Source organism: Amblyomma maculatum, chromosome 1 (assembly GCF_055883805.1).
Source record: "Amblyomma maculatum isolate TAMU_Amacu chromosome 1, ASM5588380v1, whole genome shotgun sequence".
NCBI lineage: Eukaryota > Metazoa > Arthropoda > Arachnida > Ixodida > Ixodidae > Amblyomma > Amblyomma maculatum.
The window spans coordinates 278,821,220-278,843,547 of record NC_139344.1 but is presented as its reverse complement, the minus strand read 5'-3'; the positions used below and the strand labels follow the sequence as shown (position 1 = coordinate 278,843,547).

General features: G+C 46.2%; 1 protein-coding gene across 3 annotated transcripts in view; it reads right to left on the bottom strand.

Moving 5' to 3' along the window:
• Tsf2 (transferrin 2) overlaps positions 1–17,525 on the bottom strand; it is a 59,091-nt gene extending 41,566 nt beyond the window's left edge. The window contains exons 1-2 of one of the 3 annotated variants that reach the window (XM_084591407.1): positions 17,374–17,525; positions 4,019–4,285 (exon numbers count right to left, since the gene is read on the bottom strand). In XM_084591407.1, the coding sequence (XP_084447533.1) occupies positions 4,019–4,285; positions 17,374–17,428 (322 nt within the window). In that variant the 5' untranslated portion in view covers positions 17,429–17,525. Of the gene's footprint in view, positions 1–4,018; positions 4,286–13,325; positions 13,414–13,455; positions 13,518–17,373 lie in introns of those variants that run through there. The other 2 variants (XM_084591408.1, XM_084591406.1) reach the window with 2 other exon arrangements.
• Between the last annotated feature and the right edge of the window lie 4,803 nt (positions 17,526–22,328).

Sequence of the window (22,328 nt, the reverse complement as noted above, 5' to 3'; positions counted from 1 at the left end):
TCATTGCCTAGTACTCGCGAGGCCAAACTTTTCTATCAGATCATCCTGTGTTGGTAGCAGGCCAGTGTGAAATGTTCCAAGCATACATGCATTCTCAGGTGTAGAGGGGGCGCCGAATCGCACAATTCAATTTATAACGAAGCTTTTTTTTTTCACTGGAAATCGGTGGTAAATCAGTGTGTTGGTTTTTGTACAATAACTCGTGCAGCCAACAACACAACACTAGATACCACTCATCGCTGCAGAGGAATGCATTAAGGTGCGAGCTGAAACTACAAGACAGTGATTCCAAGAGCTATGCTGTTTGCAAGCAAGCTGTCGGCTGTGCCTGCATCGTGCTACAGGTTGTTTCTGAGTAGCACCGCCGTCTCCCTGCACCATGCCAGTAGCACCTCATAGGATCATACAGGCGACGCCACACCATACAAGCCGCGCCCACCAGGCCGTTGCATTGTCGCCGTCGTCTGCTTGAAAACCCCTGCATGGCTGTGACGTCATCAAGCACAGTGTTGGCCATAAAAATTTCCTGTCTGGCAACGCGAGTTGCGGGTCCTGGAGCGCTATCCTTAAAATTACTTTGCGGGAAAACTAAAGCATCCTCAACTATGCCTTTTAGAACATGTAATGTTGACAAAGAGAAGAACACCTGATGCAAATTTCGTTGATATCTTTGAGCATCGAAAACTCACCAGAGTTGACGTTTAATATCAGCACTGCTTCTGCCCCTGTGCCACGTAGGTGAAACTCCCGTCAGTGCGAGCGAGCACGGGCGACCAGATAAGGTCACAATTGTAGCGCCGACAGCATGGAGCATGACGCGGCCGTATGCAGTGGCGGCGGCATGCGGCGCGTCACAGAAGCCGCAGCGACAAAAAGGAAACCTAGACTGGTTGCCTTAACAACCAAAACGGCTGTAATTTCTTTCCACGCCGACAGGCACCGCCAGCATGATAGTGGCGCCGCCGGCTTGTGACCTTTTCTGGTCGCCGCAAACAGCGTAGTTTCCACTCCTAAAGGTTTCTTGCTCTGTGCCCTGTGCTAACAATACTGTCATGTAACTTTACTGATGCCTTTCTTAATCCATTAATATATTTTTCAGGCGCAAAGCCAGCCGGAACCGTCCTTTTACATTTTTCGTTATAAGAAGGATGCCCCAATTGATATTTTTTACTGTTCTTAGTTCTTGCACGCTCTTTTTCTGTACTCATTTTGAATCTTGAAAGGATCACTACTGGTGTACTAACAACGTCTATTTTAAGGAGCCCTCAAACAACGCCCGTGCAGAGTTCAGCAGTACACCCTTTATACAAAATGTAAAGTAAATCTGTGAGACTACAATAAATCATTTGATCTGCTAGCAAGAGGCAATGATCAAGTGAAGCATGTAAAAAAGCATATTTTATAGCTCAAGGGTTTCAAATTGCAGTTACCTTTTGGCTGCAATGCTATTTCAAAGTGTTCCAGAAAGAGTTAATGTAGTGCACCGAGAATATGGTATTAGACAAGCTGCCTTTCCCCCAATATGGTACCTCTAAGAAATATGCATAAATTAGTCCACTGTATAGAGCCGGCTGAAAACAAACATGGGTATTTCTGCGCAGACCACAGACACAAGTACTTAGTGCTGATACAGATGGAATGCACTTCAAGCAGCTGCTTGTGGCATGGTGAGTGCGCACAGAAGTGTCTATTAACAGTAAAAAATTGTTGCTTGTTTTGAGCCAGCAGAGTGGGGGACAGGACAGAGGAAAGGATACATCTACACATGCATAGTAGAGTATAGCTATGTAAAAAAAAAAGGTATATTATGATAATAATCAGTACTTGCTAAAGCTTGATCAATTTTATAATCCTAGCAAGTTCCCATCAAAACAATATCTTTTTAGTAAACATGAGTTATCAAAAAGCATTAAGTGGAACTTATTATCCAACCATCCCTTTTTTTATTTTGGAGAAACCCAACGTTTTGAAGTGGGCTTGGCTCCTTTTCCAGGGGTGACACGAACCACCTTGCATAAGAGGCAACCTTCCTGGTGTGTACTTACAGGGTTTTTACTCATCGGTGGCTGCCTCATGAAGGAAAAGAAAAGACACCAGCGAGCACCGCAGCACCTGCCGGCACCGTGACTCATGGCTCTCCACTTCCCACCCCTTTCGCACCCTTCTCAACACCAACTTGCCCTCCTGAATTTGCCCCTTCTCACCTCTCCTTCCTTTACTTATTGGGCGCGAGCATCACCACTGGAGCGAACGGCACTAGTGTCGACCTAAGAGAGAAAGCGGGATCACGTGACTCCTCTTACTGCTGCTGAAGCAGACGCTCAATTGAATTTGTGCGTTTTAAAAGCTAGTAGTCACGTTTATTTCTGTTGTTTGGGTTGATATAGAGTGCCAGCCTTGCACTTTTTTATCTTGCATCGTTACTGAGGCTGCTGAAGTTTCTTTAAGCTGTTGCTGCGATCCGTTACTGCTCTGTACCCGGACGTAAGCGACGGAACACGCCGCAAGCTCCCAATGCTACCCGAAACATTCTCCTTCCTTAATTAAAATTTGAATGGGCAAATCAGTGAGTGATCATTCTCGTGATAAGCTCTGCAGACATTTAAGCGAGCAAGATTTCGTCCATGGAGTTAGCGCTAAACAGTTCGATGAGCGGCAGAAGAAACGGCGCGCGCATTTTAATTTGTGCTAATCACTTGTGAAGCTAACGATACTATTGCTGAAAGGATGGAAAAGATGCTGGCTTCTTCATGGAGTAATACGCTCCCTAAAGAAGGAAGGATCGTTCGAAAGCCAGAAGGTCTCAAATTGTTCTAAATGAACGCGTTGACACGGAAGTTTCACTGAAGTGAACTAGTTTCTGCCGCCTCGAGCAGCGGTATGCATGGTGAGTTGTCTCAGGCAGCGTCTCCAGTACTGAAGTAATTTCAAATGACAGAGTCTATAAATAAAAGGAAGATAGAGCGTTGCATGCATGTTGTAATGTGCTGATCGAGATATGTGAAAAAAAAAAAAACAACTAAGAAACCTACTGTGCACGGGAAAAACCAAGAGTGCCGATGACGGTAGTCAGTGCGCAAGAATTCGCTGTGTGGAACACGCGTCTTCACACTTAATAAAAAAATTATTCCATTTCATCCCCACAGCCAAACTTGCTTGCTCTACTACGTTCAAGGGAGCAAGCTAACGGTGCCGCTTCCACTGGCGCCATGCAAAGGCGCTCAACGTCTGTCAGGCTCCTGACCGTCATCTGCTCTTGCAAAGGAATCCCATTACCTGTGCACTGACTGCTTACATCTGACTGGTTGTGTGGCAGCTTCAGTTGTTTTCTTTTCTTTTTTTTGTTCATAACAGCAGAAATGCTGCAGCCAGTGCGCTTCGTCGTAGCAGTAAAGCTCGCCAACTTCGATAACTGATTCGGTGAAGTGCTTTTTTGCCGAATGACTGGGTCTCATACCTCAGAATAAGCGTGTACAGGCCCAGACTGAGGTGTCTATTAAATAAAGAAATGAACGTAATGCTAATGCGTAAGTGAACTGCCTAGGAAAGCATCCTACAGCAGCCGTTCAACAGAGTTATCCCCTTTACTTCGTCATGCGGGCGCTTCCGAGAGGTGACGCTACGGTATGTCCTAGCGTCCAATAGCTGCATACAACAAGCTCTGTTTCACCCTTGAAGAATGAGGCAAGCCAGCTTAAAAACCATCAAGCTCCTCAAAATAAAAAAAAAAAATTTATGGTCAGAGGATTTTCAAAATAGGCAATACTGTCAAAATGTTTACCTTTCAATCAAAAATCATTTCACCAGCATCTGTTGGAACTGCCGAGATGACAAACGTTAGTGCATTTCTTTTTTTTTCTTACTTTCATGCCTGTTTAGGTAAGAGAGCAGAATGTATCACTACACAAAAATAATTACACGTGTTGCTACCTTCCCAGTTCAGTCTTTGACCTGGCTCTCTCTAGTATAACACAACTTTCGATGGAACATCATTCAAACAACACAGGATAAAATTTACCTGGACCATAACGTTCTCCCAAGATAGGAATGACACTGTGAAAGCGTCCAGCAGTGTACACTTCTCCAGGATCAAGCTCCACCAAGTTGACTTGGCCATTGTCAAGAAAGTTCATGCACTGATCCTTGAATGCAGCCCGCTTGCATTTAAGTGTCAATGAAAAGGCACGGCTCACACGCACTGCCTCAGCAAACTCTGTGCACTTCAAGTGTTCTGCATCACTAACAGTACACCATGTGACATCCTGCTGGCCATGGCTGGGAAATGCTGCACAGGAGATGAATGCAAAGCATTATAGATAACCACAGTCATAAACCGTGGGTTCTGAAACAAAAATAAACGCACACAAAAAGTGCATAGTCTAAGTGCATTATTCTATTAACAACACAGATTTCACACATTTCACATTCGATGCTCTAACTGTGCTGGGACTAAGGTATTTCAGAATGTTCAAAATATGCTCTAATTTTGTATTTACACGTCCTCCACTTATTCTAAACGACTCATTTTTCAGTACTGTACAAGCTGCTTATTGCAATGTTATTCCCACACAATTACTCAAAATATAAACAATTTATGAACCAGAGGGTCGAGCTAAGTTGAGTTGATTTAATGGCACATAGACTACTAAGGCCATCATGCACCAAATGCAGTATGAAGCATAGAATATATTATATGCATAAACAATGGTACCTTGAATAATTCAAATTTCTATGTAATAACATGTATTCAATATTTTATGTCCATATACAGAGTTCTACAACTTTATCGGAACAGTTTTGAAAAATTCTCCCGCTCCAACCAGAGGCATATTTGCGGCAAAACTGTGCAGAAAGCTTTCGCGTTGTTGACCCTTTTGTTGTGTAGTAAGTCATACAGTGGTGCTTACCTGATTTTGCCCTGCTTGATAAGAAACCAGAACCACCTGTGACGAGACTGACGGAGCGAAAGATGCAAACGCCAATTTTCCGGCAAAGGGCAGCGGTAGCACCATCTAACATCATTAGGAAAACGTACCACGCTTGCCTTGGCGCTTCAGAACCGCGGCGCTTTCCTCCAGCGACGCCAAATGGCACCACAACTGTGTTTTGCCAAAAACTCGGCGTTGGCGTCTCTTTCTCCTCAATTTCGTCACAGAAGGTTCTGGTTTTTCATCATGCACTGCCAAACCAGGCATGCCCCATGGTCAAACTTACTACTTAATAAAATGGTCAACAACGCACAAGCTTTGTACATGGTTTCAGCGTAAAAGAGCCTCCGGTTGCAAGAGACTTTTTCAAAACAGTTCCGATAACACTGTATATACCTACATAAAGCTGATGTCTGAGCACACACACAAGACTGAGTAGCCTCAACTGCTCTTCATGCTGAGTACCGACACCTTTGGAAATGCGCAGAGAATAACAAGACAACTTCACTTATGGCACTGGCTATTGGCTAGAAAAAGTTGCAAACTGCACAACAACCTGAATTTCTGCTGAGTGAGGAAAAAAAATAACTGACAAAAACACAGCTTGATTTAGATGCCAGCAGAAATTCAAAATCAGAATAAGATTATGTCTAATGAGCACTAGCATTTATAACAAGGCAACAACCAAGCCGCCATTATTCTGGTGGCAAGCTCATAAGCAGCCAGACATATACTATTGTCCCATTTTTCGGAACCACTTAAATGAAAATTAGGTGCAATTTGAGAATACATGAGGCAAGATAAAACAGAGCTGGATGGACTAATGCATGTGCATAGTAAAAGAAAGAGGTGTCTGCCTGAAAGGCATCCAAAGTAATCATCACAATGCCATTTGTGGTCTCTGTCAGAAAAACTCATCACTTGGAAAGGCTATATATCTAAAGGACCTTATGTAGTGAGGGTACATGAGTGATGCACAAAAAAAAGGGCACAACAAAGCAGCACTCACCATAAAAAAAAAAATCATGCATATGAAATGGAACACATGTTGGAAGAAGTGGAAAGCAGCACTAGCTATCTGATAACCTATAGCCTATAGCAAACAAATTAATTGCTAACTGGGCCGTATAAAGGAAAGAAACATGTTTGATAGCATGGTATTTGCTTCTTATGTGAGGTCAAGTTGCTATCAAGTGAAACTTTACAAATTGTACTGCATGCTTATTTGTTTCTCCAAGAGAAATCTTATTTTTTGTGTGCATAGGTATCACAAAACTAAGTATGCAAAGCCTTCTGGATATTTAATAATATTGCATGAGCGCCAACTGCCCAGCATTGCTATGCTGGAAGACGAAAGAGAAGAGAAAGCATTGTGAGGGAAAGCGCATGCTTCCAATTCCTACTGATGTTGGTAGTGTCACTTGGTAGGCTGTTCTGATTAATACGAAGCAACCCCTGCCTATAATCGGCTGTTACGCGTGGGAACACCAAGATGCTGCAACTGTTTTTAGCCACTGCAAATAGTGTGTGTGTGTGACACCGAAAATAGTATACATTAGTGATACACAGCCCAGCATGCCATAGAAATCATTTGCAATTGTTACTTACAAAAATATTAATTGTAGAAGATCCTCAGTATTGGTACATTTATTTAGTTTGAATGAAGCGATTACCGATCACCTTCCATTCAATCCCAGCCATACCGCTACAAAGCAAAACTATGTGTCTCTCACAGAAACTGTGTAGTTGAAGAATTATTCATCCTGATGTGGGGTTTGAGCCTAGAGCCACTGCCTATCCAGACAGCTGCTAGGCCAACTGAGCTTTTCCAGAAGGCTAGCAGGTCACATGATATTGGAGGGCAAACTGACCAAGAACCAAAAACACAGTGTTATAGTATAGCATCACGCAGGAATGATGCAACAAGAGCAAACAATTTATTCAGGCAGCTCCTTTTATAGCCCGCCGGTGACTGTTGTGATCACCGACGACGCACCACACAGCAGATGGAACCGAAAAGCAACGGTATCAGAACGTGGTGTTAACACATTTCTCGCAAGGATTGCTTCACACTAAGCAGCATAGCCAAGCATGCTCGTTCTCTCTTCTGATTTCCGCTCTGCTTCGCAATTTCTCGCAAGGATTGCTTCACACTAAGCAGCACAGCCAAGCATGCTTGTTCCCTCTTCTGATTTCCGCTCTGCTTCGCTTTGGCACTGCTGCAGCGAGAAATCAATGCTTCCACAATATTATGAAAAATCCAGAGGGCTGTACATACTCTCAAATTGTATTTGCATAATAAGCAGACTTAAACAAATAGTCCTCAACAATTTTTGGAAAGGGCTCTCAGGTCATTTGCTATCCTTTTGATAACCTATTTTCCTCTCTCCACTATATTTGCACACAGCTTTCTATGGCTCAGCAGTGAAGGCTAGGTAGGAAAGGAAAAGTGACATGGATTTGTCCTTGTCACGTGGTGTGTATTGTTCAGAGTATAAGTGCGATGGGGTGAAGGGGGGTGGAAGACAGCGTGATCGACCGGGCTGAGGTAGCCCAACCTCCACGGGATGGGGACAAAAGCCCGTCGCCTTCCTTTCCCTGCCTAGCCTTTGCTTAGTGCAACAGAAAGTTGCCTGTGAGTATAGTAAAGATTAAGATCTAAGTTGGTTTGTTTGTTTGCTTTTTTTTCAAAATGAACTTCAAAATGAGCCTTTTCTTTCCATAAGCCTGTAACCCAACTATTATTAAATGAGAAATTTTACTTTAATTTTACTGTAGGTATTTCAGAACATAATGTTGACTTCAGACTGAGAACCCGCCAAAAATGGACATATTGTTACGGTACACAGTGAAAGAGACGATGACGAAGTGCTGGGCTAGTGGAGAAAGACGACGCTGCAGCTACGTCTGGTTCTCCTGTGAGTGTGTCCCTGACGGTGAACTGTTGCGGCTACGACGTACCATCGCCTCCTAACATCTCAACGTGCCTCGTAACATCTTGGTGGAGGTGCGGGGTAAGACACCAATACCACAAGCTGGATCTCCGTAGTGGCCGCCAACTTGGTGCTAGCACTATGCAGTCCGACGCAGCTACCTCTACAGCGGCACAACCAGCGCCCACTGTCGTCGTTGCGCAGCCTCGTGATCCGGGAACCTTTTGCGGCACCGATGACATCGACGTCGAAGACTGGCTCGCTATGTACGAGCGAGTCAGTAAGCACAACCGATGGGACGCAACGTTGATGCTTGAAAATGTCATTTTCTACCTGGCTGGTACGGCGCGCGTCTGGTTCGAGACGCACGAAGAAGATCTAACATCCTAGGACATGTGCAAAGAGAAGCTTCGGAATCTCTTTGGCAAGCCGATCGGACGCAAGCTCGGCGCTAAAAAGGACCTGGCATCGCGAGCACAGTCGTCGACCGAATCATATCTGTCGTACATACAAGACGTACTAGCTCTATGCCGCAAAGTGAACAGCGCCATGCCCGAGTGTGACAAGGTGGGCCACATCTTAAAGGGCATTGCTGATGACGCTTTCAACCTTCTATTTTGCAAAGATTGTACGACGGTCGACTCTGTCCTCGAGGTATGCCGGCGGTTTGAGCAAGCTAAACATCGTCGTATTGCTCCCCGCTTCGACCGCTTGCCAAACACAGTTGCTACGTCTTCGTGCGAAGATCTGCCAACACTGCAGCAGCCGTCCCATGAGCCAAACTTGACCAGGATCGTTCGCAGAGAGCCGGAGGCAATGGCCCCCATCGCATTCACACCTCAGCCGGCGGATGCTACTATAGCCCTGATCCAAGCTGTCGTTGGCCAAGAATTCGCGAACGTGGGCCTTAATGCGAGCGTAAGCCTCAGCTCTGGTCAGCCGTCTGCACAGCCATCTGTCCAGCCCACCGTTCCGGTGGTAGCTGCTGCGGCTCCGACTGCGCCCTTCCCGACGCGATACCCCGAATCTACCCGACGCTACCGCAACACAGAAGAATGGCGGACCTTGGACAACCGACCCATCTGCTTCAACTGCTCACGTGCCGGCCACATTTCTCGCCATTGCCGCAGCCGTTGGGTTCCGCCACCTCGACCTCGCTACTATCATGATCACAGCACCGCCTACGGACCACACCCAACCTCTCTCCGTGATACGCCCTCTCGTGACTTTAACTCGCCATCCCCGCGCATGTCCAACCGATCGCCGTCTCCCCAGACCCGCCATTCCCGCTAGCTCCTACCTCACCGTTCCTCGTCCCCTCACTTCTCTGGCCCGCTCCCGGAAAACTGATCAATGCAGCTCCCGGAGGTGAAGCTGCATTGACGACCCGGCCCGAAAATCCTCTGCTGACCCTCGCTCATCGCCGCAATCTTCTAGATATCTGTGTAGATGGCGTGCCTGTTACCGCCCTCATTGACACTGGTGCCCAAATTTCCGTCCTTAGCTCTTCGTTTCGCCGCCGACTCAAAAAAGTTGTCACACCCGCCTCTTCATCAGCCGTTCGTGTCGCCGATGGAGGCGTCGCTGCCGTCGTGGGACTTTGCACTGCGCGCATGAGCATTTGTGGTCGAACTACCCCTGTGCTCTTCACTGTAATCGACCGCTGCCCTCACGATGTGATCCTCGGCATCGACTTTTTAACAGCGCACTCTGCCCTGATTGATTGTTCAAGTGGCCTCCTTCGCTTAGACCTGCCTTTCTGCTCCGACCGCACAGATATCAAGCCACGCCTCTGCTCCGTCGAGTTTGTTCGCCTGCCGCCCGAAGCTGGCATGTATGTTCCTTTGGCCCCGTTTCCTGCTATTCCTGATGGTACATACGTCACTTGTCCAATCACCGATGTTGTTCTCCACCATAACGTCATACTCCCTCACACTGTCCTGACCGTCACGGATAACAGAACCTATCTTCCCGTCCTTAACTTTAGCCGCTCTGTCCAAGTTTTGCCCCATGGCATTGCACTCGCTGACTTGCTTCCGTTGGCTGACTGCGAAGTTTCTGCCCTCAAGCCTGTGCCTCTGTCTGAACCCCCCGTATCAGCTTTTCGTTCGACCCTTTTTACTCCCATGATAGCACCGAATTTGACACCTCAGCAAGCCAGTGCTCTCTCCGACCTTTTGTTTTCATACAGCGACATTTTTGATTTTGGTGACCGACCTTTGGCCCAGACATCTGTCGTTACCCATCGCATCAATACTGGTGATGCCAGCCCTATTCACAGAAGGCCTTATCGAGTCTCTCTTGCTGAGCGCCACGTGATACAGAGGGAGGTCGACAAGATGTTGACAAATAATATTATTGAGCCTTCCTGCAGTCCCTGGGCGTCTCCTGTCGTTTTAGTCAAAAAGAAAGATCAAACTTGGAGATTCTGTGTAGATTACCGCCACCTCAATCAGATCACTAAAAAAGACGTTTATCCGCTCCCGAGAATTGACGACGCCCTCGACTGCTTGCATGGTGCCAGCTATTTTTCCTCGATCGACATGCGTTCCGGCTACTGGCAAATAGCTGTCAACGAACGGGATCGAGAGAAAACCGCATTTGTCACCCCTGACGGACTATACCAATTCAAGGTCATGCCATTTGGCCTCTGTAAAGCTCCTGCGACCTTCGAGCGCATGATGGACTCGCTTCTCCGTGGCTTCAAGTGGACAACGTGCTTATGCTACTTAGATGACGTTGTCGTTTTCTCTCCCACGTTCACAAGTCACCTTGAACGGCTTTCTACGATACTGGCAGTCTTTCACCGCGCCGGTCTTCAGCTCAACGCAAAAAAATGCAGCTTCGGCCGCCGCCAGATCAAAATCCTGGGACATTTGGTTGACGAAAATGGTGTGCAGCCCGACCCTGATAAAGTTTGTGCAGTCCGCGAGTTCCCTACACCACGTAATACAAGTGATGTGTGAAGTTTTCTCGGGCTCTGCTCCTACTTCCGTCGCTTCATTCGGAACTTCGCTGACCTAGCACGTCCCCTTACCTCCCTTTTGCAGAAAAACGTGAATTTCTCGTGGAGCCGTGAACAAGCTCAGGCCTTCACAACGCTCATTTCCGCGCTCACCGCTCCTCCTGTACTGGCGCACTTCGACCCGTCTGCGCCTACAGAACTGCGCACCGGCGCTAGCGGACATGGTATTGGCGCCATCCTTGCCCAGTACCAGCACGGCCACTCTCGTGTGACTGCCTATGCCAGCCGCAATTCTATCTCAGTCCGAGCGCAATTATTCCATTACGGAGCGCGAATGCCTTGCACTTGTTTGGGCGTTGACCAAATTTCGCCCTTATTTGTTTGGGCGGCCCTTCAGCGTAGTGACGGACCATCATGCCTTGTGTTGGTTGTCATCAGTTAAGGACCCTACTGGCCGCTTAGGTCGCTGGGCCTTGCGATTACAAGAATACACGTTTACTGTTGTGTACAAGTCAGGCCGCCTACATCAAGACGCGGACTGCTTGTCCCGCCACCCCGTTGACCCTCCTGAACTTCCTGACAATACTGCTGACGACTGCGTTTTGTCCATTTCGAACTTTCTCCACATCGGCGTCGAACAGAGTCGTGATCCTTCCCTGCGCCCCATTATTGCTCACCTGCGCAACGACAGCACAGATCCGCCCATCAGTATGTTTGTGCTGCTTAATAACACATTATACCGACGCAATATGCGCCCAGATGGTGTAGACCTTTTGCTTGTTGTCCCGACACATCTACGCTCTGCTGTTCTTGCGCACCTTCATGATGCTCCTACAGCAGGGCACCTAGGAGCGTTCCGCACATACGACAAAGTTCGACGGCGATTCTACTGGCCTGGCCTCTACCGCTCTGTTCGTCGCTACGTCGCCGCCTGTGAGCTGTGCCAGCGCAGGAAGATCCCGTCTCTTCACCCTAGTGGGCCCCTGCAACCACTCGAAGTTCCAACTGAGCCCTTTTCTAAAGTTGGTCTCGACCAGCTTGGGCCATTTCCCACATCCACTTCAGGGAACAAATGGATTGCCGCAGCGACCGATTACGCCACCCGGTATGCCATAACCAGAGCTATCCCCACCAGCTGTGCCTCTGACGTTGCAGACTTTTTTTTGCATCACGTCATCTTGCTTCATGGTGCTCCTCGTCAACTGCTCACCGATCGCGGTCGCTGCTTCCTTTCTAAAGTTGTTAATGACCTTCTGCGCTCATGCGCTACGCGCCACAACTTCACAACGGCCTACCATCCACAAACGAACGGTCTTACTGAGCGCCTTAATCGTACCCTGACCGATATGATTTCAATGTATGTTTCTGACCATCACCGTGACTGGGACATCTCTTTACCTTTCATAACATTCGCTTATAACTCCTCACAGCATGATACCGCCAGATACTCCCTTTTATCTACTCTTCGGCCGCGACCCTCTACTTCCCTTCGACACCTTACTGCCTCTTGACGATTCCTCCTGCAGTTACGCTTCTGATGCCATCGCCCGCGCTGATTCCGCCCGTCATATTGCTCGAGACCGGCTTCGTGCGTCCCAGCATTCTCAAAAGCACCGTTACGATCTCCAGCACCGTGAAGCCTACTACCCTCCTGGCTCCCTCGTACTCCTCTGGCTCCCTGCTCGACGTGTAGGCATGTGCGAGAAACTTCTGCCCCGCTACGTGGGCCCTTACCAGGTCTTGCGGCAACTTACCGACGTGACGTACGAGATTATCCCTGTGAACCGCCACTCTCCTGCAAACCATCATCCAGAAGTCGTGCATGTCGCCCATCTCAAACCTTATATCTCGCGCTCACCTGTGTAGTCTAGGCACCGGGACTGTGCTTCTTCCGCGGGGGGGGGGGGGTATTGTTACGGTACGCAGTGAAAGAGACGATGACGAAGTGCTGGGCTAGTGGAGAAAGACGACGCTGCAGCTACGTCTGGTTCTCCTGTGAGTGTGTCCCTGACGGTGAACTGTTGCGGCTACGATGTACCATCGCCTCCTAACATTTAGACGTGCCTCGTAACAATATTTCCGTCAAACTTTGATAAAGGTTTCACTAGCTGTTTATTTGCATAAATACTCCTTGACTCTGCCTTCCACAGCAATAACCGATTCAAGTTGGCTTTAGAAACAATTGCATGCTAGGGCCACCTAAGTGGCCATTAGATAAGTTGGCCACTGAGTCAGCAATGAGGCCTTCAGTGAGTCTTCCGTGCTATGTGACTGTTTGTTCACCTCCTTCTCAACAACGCATCAGATGTAGTAGTCAAGCATATTTAAATCTAGAAAACTAGGAGACCACAAGTTTGGAGTGGCATGGTTGTGGAATTGATGGCCAGCCCCTCCTGTGCAATGCAGGCAGTGTGGGCAGGAGCTGAATCTTGCTTAAAGACATAAGGTCTTCTTTTATGAGCAGTCCATACCAAGGAATATACAGTATGTGTCAAGCACCTCCACATATGCAGTAGCCACTAACACAGAGTCCCCGAAAAAAGTTTGATGGCATGATATCACCGTCACTGCAGACGATGGCTAATGCCATCACAGACAATGCTAATTTTGTGTGCATCACTGCAGGCACCTCATTAGTACGTGTGAGAAACCACCCTTCGTTACTATGGTAAACTTTTTTGCCGATGCTCTTTTCATCAGTTCTTTTAATCTGAAAAAAGAAAAAAAAAAAGCATTTCAGGCTCCTCAGGCTTCTTCAGCTTGCTAAGGAAGTGCTTGGACTGGAACACATAATTCTCTTGGGTTTCATCAGACATGAATTGCCCCTTCACATGACACAAGAGTTGCACCTCAGATCTTTGTGCACAGCAAGCCTGACAGTCGGCTCTGCAAATTGTAGCTTCTTTGCAATGGTCTTCATTGCTATCACTCAAGAAGACACGCAGCTACTGAGAAAATCATGTGTTCTGACGACAGCTGACTGTGCTTTTTCATTTTCGCCACAGATGCCATGTCACTGCCAGAGTGGATTAATTCTATTAGCACCTTGTAAACAAAAGACTATACTACATTCAGAAAGGTGGATATTTTCAAGTCGCTGTGGTGTTCAGCCCAGGGCAACAAGGACTGCATGGCGTTTTATTTGCTGCGACAAACTGTCCATTTCTATATCAAAACAAACTGCACAGTAAGAACAATAAGGTTAAGGTGTCAATAAACAACAAGCTGCACACCTAGACAGATGTAGTTAGACTACTAGTGTTTATGGCGATAGAGAATAGTGCTCTCTAATACCCTACACAACCTGTACTTGTTTCAGAAAATTGTAATTAGAAAATGCCAAAAATGTGTACACAAATTCTATGCCAAACAAAAAAATGACCCAGGTCTTGCTGATGTATGGATTAAAATGAGCCAAATCCGCTCATTAGAGCTGTAGGCTTGAGACTAATAGCTTGTATCCTATCAGGTGTGATCTCATTTATTGCTTCTACAGATCTACTTTATCGACTGCTCAGGATATGAAAAGGTCGGCGAAAAACTGAACTCAGAATATGACAATAAGGAAAGGATTCTTAGGCTCATCACTGAGGAAGAAATTAAGGATGCATCTGTGCTATATCTACCTTTTAAAGTGTCTAGTTGGGCAATTGGTATCACTGTCCTAAATTCATTATTACTTGCTATATCTAACTTTTAAAGTGTCTAGTTGGGCAATTGGTATTACTGTCCTAAATGCATTATTACTAATAAAATGGCAGATGCAAAAAAAAAAAAATCCTTTTTGCGTACTGCCTGTATATGCCATTTCGATGCGAATTAATTTAGGATGCTCCAATGAAGTTGAATAACTTCCAAATATCAAACATTCTAGCTAGTTGGCTTTTTTACTGCCGAAGTGGGAAGATAAGAAAAGGAGGCAATCCCCTCCATGCTTGTGACAAAAGCCTACTATTCACATTTACTATCTTCTGTTAGTGAAGTACCACAGTGTGCCTATTGTGCATACTGAATGCTCTAATTGCTTTTCTGTTTACTTAATGTTCTAATCGCTTTGAGTCTTACTTCATAGAAAAATAATTTCTATGCATTATTTTATTAGACAGGGCTTGAAGTAATACTGCAGCAATGTTTTCAGAATGAAACAGGACCAGATCTAGATATTAAAATCGAGAAAAGGACCAAATTGAAAGCTCACATCCTGACGCTAACTTATCCACGTAATTTTTCAGTACATGGTGGTATAGAGATACTTTATCTTGCGTGTATACTTTACCTTACATGTAAAGCATATCACACAATGACTGGGACAGTAATATGCTTTATGCAGAAAATAAAGTTTTGGCAGATTTAACTCATTTTGAGGGGGAAAAAAGGCAAAAAAAAAAAAAACAAGCATTTCAGTATATTTAACTGCACAGTCACAATTTTGTTGGCAGTCTAGCTTTCATAACTTCTCTCCAGAAACTACTGTTTACTGCAAAAACAATACCAGTGTAAAAAATGTGAAGATGTCGGCATCTGTCTGTCTGTAGTTTTCAAGAGTAGAGCCTTCATCCTTCAGAAGCAATGCACACCAACCACCTCCCCAAACGCTCCCCTACCTAGAGGGCCGCCCAACCTCAACCTGCATCTGCTCACCTTCCCCGTCCAGAAAAATTCTGCTGTGAAGCCTCCAATTAAAGAAAAAATTCCTTAGAGTAAAGGATCAAAGTGATCATCGAAGGTAAGTCCAACTATTTTCACAGGTTTGCCACATCACATGTCGAACTACAAGATAATTTTTTCCCTTTCTTATTCAAGAAAGGGAAAAAATTATCTTGTAGTTCGACAGATTGTTCCACAGTTCACAGATTAGATTTTGAATTAACTCTTATTGGTAAGATTGAATTTAAGGCCAAAATGTTTAAAGCTAAGGTGTCGCAGTCCCAAAGTTTCAAACCCATCATTAACCCCCTAACAAAAAGGCACATGCGAATGGAAAGATACCAGCAAATGAAAGATTGAATTTCATAAACAGGAGCTAAGCCCTAAACGGTATCCCCCTTTTTTTTCTTTTTGGTCCATGAAGCAAGGTTCTTGAGTTATGGCTTTGTTAAGCAAGGGTGCAATGAAAAAAGTGTCAGTTTTCAGTCAGTAATGAGCAAAATACCTTTATATGCTTAGCAGATTCTGTGTGCTTCAAGCAAGTATATTTTTACCCCATTGTTCAAATCTTGCATGCACAAGTTAGTGAGCAAACAAGCTCTTGTCAAAAAGAAAAAAAAAAAGGCGCCAATGTATGCTATTTTTTTTTTTTTATGTCACCAAGCTCAGCAATAATGACACATTTCAGAAAGCCCAATTTTGAAACTGCAAAACGAGGGGTGAGGGGTACAAAGAACCGTGGCAAAAGTAAGCAGGAATTTAGCAATTAACACTTTTTTGGCACACTATGTCCACCGTAGGAGGCGCATGCATGTCTGTATACCAACTGTCCTGATATAATGTCAAATAGATTGAGAAACAGCAAAGCGGGTGAGTTGGTACGACATTTCCCCGTTAAACATAGTGAAAGAAAACGTTGCACTCAGGTTGCTTCCTTCTTGGCGCAAACTATATTCGTCAGGTCGCACACAGTTGTCGTTGCAGTGAAGCGAGCAAAGCTGTCTGGGTGGCTAACACAATGCTGGAGTAACACAGCTCCTTCGAAGATGTGGGTAATGATCGCTACTATTCTGAGTAAAATTAGAAGGTTTGTGCAAAATCAACACGAAGAACACGAGAAGCGGCCACCCGAGATCCTCGTCCCGCATTCTTTTTGTTGTTGTCGTCGAGTTTGCGTAAATTCTTCTACCTTACTAAGAATGCCAGTCCGACAACGTCAGCAAATCCGCAACGTCTAGCACATCTTGGACGAAGACTGTTTTGTAGTCTGCGTCACTCTTGTGTAGAGCGCTCGGGCGTGCACACAACAAAAACTGAAATTAGAAAGCAGCCCACTGTTTCCAGAAAACGTAATCGCGCTCAGCTTCTTCGCAGATCCGTGCGGATCTACTTCCGTAGGAGTATTGCTTCTAAAAAGTAGAAACTGCGACGGGATGTAGAGATATTTATGCAGGAAAGTGGGCCGATCGAGCGCTTTATACAAGGGTGACGCGCGCTATGACCGCGCTGAAGATAACATGCATAATTACTCAGGTTATGAAACAAATTAAGGCAAGCAAATTCTGTATAAATGGTAAAGACAAAGGCTCACACAACTAAATTGAAAAAAAAAAAAAAAGTAGTTTTGTAGCAAACAAGTTCGTATTGTAGCGGATACCAAGTTTTGAACGTTACAAGATAATATTTCTCGAAACGGCACCCTATTAATGATCATTTATACAGGTAGCAAACCTGTAAACTGAACAACAAGGGACGATCACTTAGACGCGAAACCTGTCATAAGCTCAAGGTGTGGTTCGCATGCTTCAGCGCGAATGCCTGGCGATGGGTCAGCTCGGGATCAGCCGCGGCTGCATGCCAGTTGGCTGGTAAATGGTATTGAGGAAGCGCACCAACTTACCATGGAAGACGGTTATTACGAGAAACGCCGATAGGTGCCTCGGAAACGGCCACATACCTAACTTTATAAAGTTTAGACAGTTTGAGCACGCGCATACCGCGAAGCGGTAACAAACAAGAGCAATGCCGCAATGCTTTCAAAAGGTGTGTCGCTTCCGGTGGACAGGTGACCGTTTAAACGTACATATAAATAAAAGCAGCATAAACCATATAATTAATACATTTCTCTTATCTTAATTAAGTTTTATTGCAAAAGCATATTTTTTTAATGAAAGTATTAGAAATCTGGCGCCAATGTAGTAACGTTGGTAACGTGACGTCAACGTTAACGATGGCTGGCGCCGCCGATGTGCAAGATCTCACGTCAACCAAGGACTGGGCGGGCCATAAATAATTGATAACCTCCTTGGACGGACCAGCCATGGAGCTTATAATAATCTCCATGCGGCTCACGATGGAAGATATTCTGTAGCTTCCTTCCACAGTTTCCACTGCTTCCACCACCACACTTTCACCTTGCCATTCAAGAAGGTTATGACAAAAAAAAAAAAAAATCTTTGGTGTCATTGCTCAGTCTGGCGGGCTCTTGGGCGGGCCAGCGGGGCAGCGGGCCTTGTTTAGTCACGTGATCCTACTCGTGACGGAGCACGGCCCTTCGACCATAGAGAAAGAGATTGCTTCGACTGCTTCGACTACCTTGGGGCATACGTGGGAGTGTCCGACGATTGAGCAGCGCGTCGAATGACAGGCCGCGGCGCATCTTCTGCGCACGGCAGCGCGCGGCAGCGCGTCCCCTGCTGCCTTCATTTCTTCTTGGGTGCATATTAGATGTCTACCACTGCCAGGCGGCGGCATAGTGTATGTAACAGCATACACTGATTACATTACATCACACTTACCTTGCAAATGAAAGAAGCTTGATTGAGCTTCATCTACTCTGTTCCTGCCGACACACGGGTAGACCAGTCAACTTTTGAAGAAATGTGTGCGAGAGCTAGATTCCAGCTTGCATAAGCACCAGAGTGGCGGCCGTTCGGTATATAAAGTGGAATTTAATTGAGGCCTATGTGGCCTTTCAGCGCAGAAGCCTCCTATTAGATAAGCCTCCCATTTATATATATTCTCCCATAGGCCAAACTTTCATTTTGCGCCGATCATTTGACCTTCAAAAGGCGTAGCAGTGCGTCCGTGACGTCATACTACGTCCCGTTTGTCCAATGTATATCTGACCACAGGGGGATTTTATAAACTACCCCTTTGGAACACGGCACAAATCTGTTATCGTGCACTACAGATTTATTAGCTAGGATTGCGGGACTTATTTTCTACCATTTAACAAATTTTATTGCGCTTATTAGGGGCCGAAAAAACATCAACTTCATACTTATGGGCCTCATTTTTAAGACCATGAGAAAGCGATGTGCATAGGGAAGGACTGAGAACTTTTTTCGTTTCTGTTCTTTCTGTGAAGGCGGCAGCAATGCCGGTGATTTAAGCTACTTAATTATTTTATTGCAACCCAAAGTGATAAGCTCAGCTGGATAATACTTGCTTCCCTAAGTCTCTTAGCCTGATTATCGAAGCTTTGTTTCATAGCATATGGTGATGGTGATAGGATTTTGACAACGCAGATGACAAATATGAAACAACAATTGTTTTTTCCTTTCGTCCCCGTTTGTTCACGGCGAGCGGCGGCTCAGGTACCGGTACGTCTCCCGGCCGGAGTGCCAGCGGTGGCGCCGTTGCCGAAAGCTGTGTGCTGGTGCAGGAATGCTCTTGGGACCCGAGTACAGCAGACAGCCTTAAAGGCCCACTGTCCACCCTCCGGTCGAAAATATTTTCTTCCGCGGTGACTGTGAGACTTCACCCCTAGAACGCAAGGCCGCAAAATGTTTTTGAAAAGAGTAACTAATAACGCAGTTACAGCCACCGCAATCACCCGGTTCTGTCATGCTTCTCTCCTTCCGTTCCCTCGCAAAGGTTTTTCACTCTCCTGCCCGAGGTCGTCTAGCCGTCTAGCCTCCGCAAGACAAATTCCCCTTCCTCCTCCGCGTTTGGCGGGAGGTGGGACGTGGCACTCCGCGAGCGCGGGCAAAAAAAAAAAAACGGCCGAGGCAGCGCGCGCCGCTGGATTCAGTCTGGCCGTGGCGAGGAAAAAGCGCGTAGCGAGCGGTAGACACCCATCCTTCTCCCGTCAGTCAGCGAGACGGACCAATGGACGTCGTTCGCGGTACGTACGTCATTATCGTGGCCCGTCGGGCCAGCGCAGGAAACGGGGAAACTGGCTTCCCGGAGGAGAGCATGAGAGAGCTTTGAATTGTATTTTCGATGCTTTGCGGCGCGCGTGTCACTGTAGCATTTTGCACAGACTATCTCCGGTACCTGATCAAAACACTGGGCTCCTTTGCTTAAAAGGGCCTTCCCTGGACAGTGGCCCTTTAATGTACACCAGATTCAAGTTGCACGAGTGCGGCGTCAATGAAACGAGTAAATAAATTGCGCTTTCCCTTTTCGGAATCCGCGATCTGTGTGTCCAAAACACGCCGACCGCGAAATCGACGCCAAGTGAAGTAACTGTAACATGTAGCAACGAAGGAGTGAAAAGCCATCGAGTCAAGCGAGCAGAAATGAAGAGCTTTCCATGGGGTAAAGTGCTCTAGGGTAGTGGCACGGTGTGCTGACTGAGCCATAGAGTTAATACAAAGACTGACTCTATGGACTGAGCGCCGTTCAGTGTCGCAGTTTATGTCTCACCCGCGAGGTGGCGCCACCATCATCTTCAATGTAAGCGGCCGCTTCAGATTTGGTCTCTGGCTGCGCGAAAGGTGGACATGTCACCGATCCAATTAGTGGAATACTCTTTTGTCAATTTTTTTTTTTTTGATAAGGGAAGACTTTTGCTTACATTGTCATTGTGGCGACGCAGCTAGGTCAGCTTTCTCTCAGCTTGTGCCCGTTATCAGCGGAAACTCGCCAGGATGGCATTGAGGGAAAAAGCTCGCTCTCCTAGCTTTCATACATTCGGAAGGGTCAGGTATATTTTCACGGGCGTATATCAATAATAGGCTTACGTGTTTAGAACAAATCCCTTATCTTTTTGCCAAAAACCAGCAGTTATAGTGAACAGGCGCTTGTGCGCGGCCCTAACCTTTTTGCAGCAGTTGCATATAATTAAACACATTTAGCTGTTACATTTTAAATTTCGTACTCTCGCTGCGTATCATGTGGAAGAAAAAAAAAAGGATGGGGATTTGAAAAGAAGGCTAAGGCTCATACATTATTTAAGATGGACAGAAATCTTAAATTTAGGGGTTTGGCTCGGTTCACATCTCGCAGCCCGAGTCGCTGCGTATCTCGCAGCGACTCGGGCTGCGAGATACGCCGTAGTTGAGGGATCCGGAAATTTCGACAACCTGGTGTTCTTTAAGGCGGGGGTCCCACGGTGGCCATCTTGGTATTAGTTCAAATTCTGCCACCAGGCTACGCCACTGATTCAGGACTGAGCGGGGCGTACGACAACGTAAGCAGGGAACTCCTGTGGAACATATTAAAAGAAGAAGGTATTGGTTATGAGATAATAGAGTTCCTACAGGAAATATACCGGGATAACAAAGTAGAAATTACGTGGGAAGGGATAAGAAGTACGGAGGATGTCAAAGTTTGCAAAGGATTAAGACAAGGCTGTCCTCTATCACCGGTGCTGTTCATGCTTTATATGGTAAACCTGGAACGGAGGATACAAGACAGTAACCTAGGTTTTAACCTGTCATATAGATTAGGTGGAAAGGCGGTAGGGCAGCGCCTTCCCGGTTTGATGTATGCAGACGATATTGTGCTGCTAGCTGAGAGTCTGGAAGAATTGCACTCTAGTTAAGTATTGCGAAGACGAAGGGGACGCTCTAAGCTTCAGTTTCAGCGCAGTTAAGTCGGGTCTGATGATTTTCAACGGCTCAACTGATCAGGGTCTTAAAATACAAGGCTATGAAATACCTAGAGTAGCAGAATATAAATATCTGGGGGTATGGGTAAACGAAGGATTGGCATACATTGGAAAGCATGAGCAATCACTTAAGGCCAAAGGGCGAAGGAATGCCGGGATAATGAAGCATAAGGCATTGTGGGGTACAATAGGTAAGAGGTTTTGAGGGGTATTTGGAAAGGAATTATGGTACCCGGACTTACTTTCGGAAATGCGGTTTTGTGCCTAAAATCAGAGGTACAGTCGACATTAGAAACAAATCAGAGATCCGTTGGACGATTAGCACTAGGTGCCCACGGCAAAACTACAAATGAGGCGGTACAGGGAGATATATGGGCTGGGCATCTTTCGAAGTACGGGAAGCTCAGAGTAAAATATTATGAGGAACGCCTGAGGAAATTGGACAGTAAGCTGTGGGGTTTAGAGATAACAGTGGCCGGCCGGCCGGGTGAATAAACCGGCGGTGGAAACTAGCAAAAAACGACTGGAAGGTTGGTGGCTTAAAATCAGAGAAGTGACATAATGTTAGTAATGTAGGAACAAAATTTAATAAATAGAATGGTGGTTTAGTTAACCATTCTAAATCAATAATTAAGATATAGGGAAAAAAATGAGCATGATAGCTACTGCTACCACCCCGTTTCAAAGGGGACGCTCCTATATTCCATCCATCCATCCATCCATCCATCCATGAGAAAGTGCCTACCGGCCTTGCCCTATAGACAAGCGTCAGCCCGTGACGTCACTGGAGATGCGGCGGCGCTGGCGACAGCAGTGACTTTCGTGGTGTAGGCAAAAGCTCGGGCCGTCTGCATTGGATGCGCGGCGCTTGCTGTGTTTTCGGGCATAATTCCCAATATTCCTGCAAGCTGTGGTGTAGTTGGTTTCGCCACGAGGTACAAAAAGGAAAATAGCACCTGTTTTCACATGTTTCTTGCGGTTGGACCAATATGAGAGCGATGGGCAGCAGCGTTGAG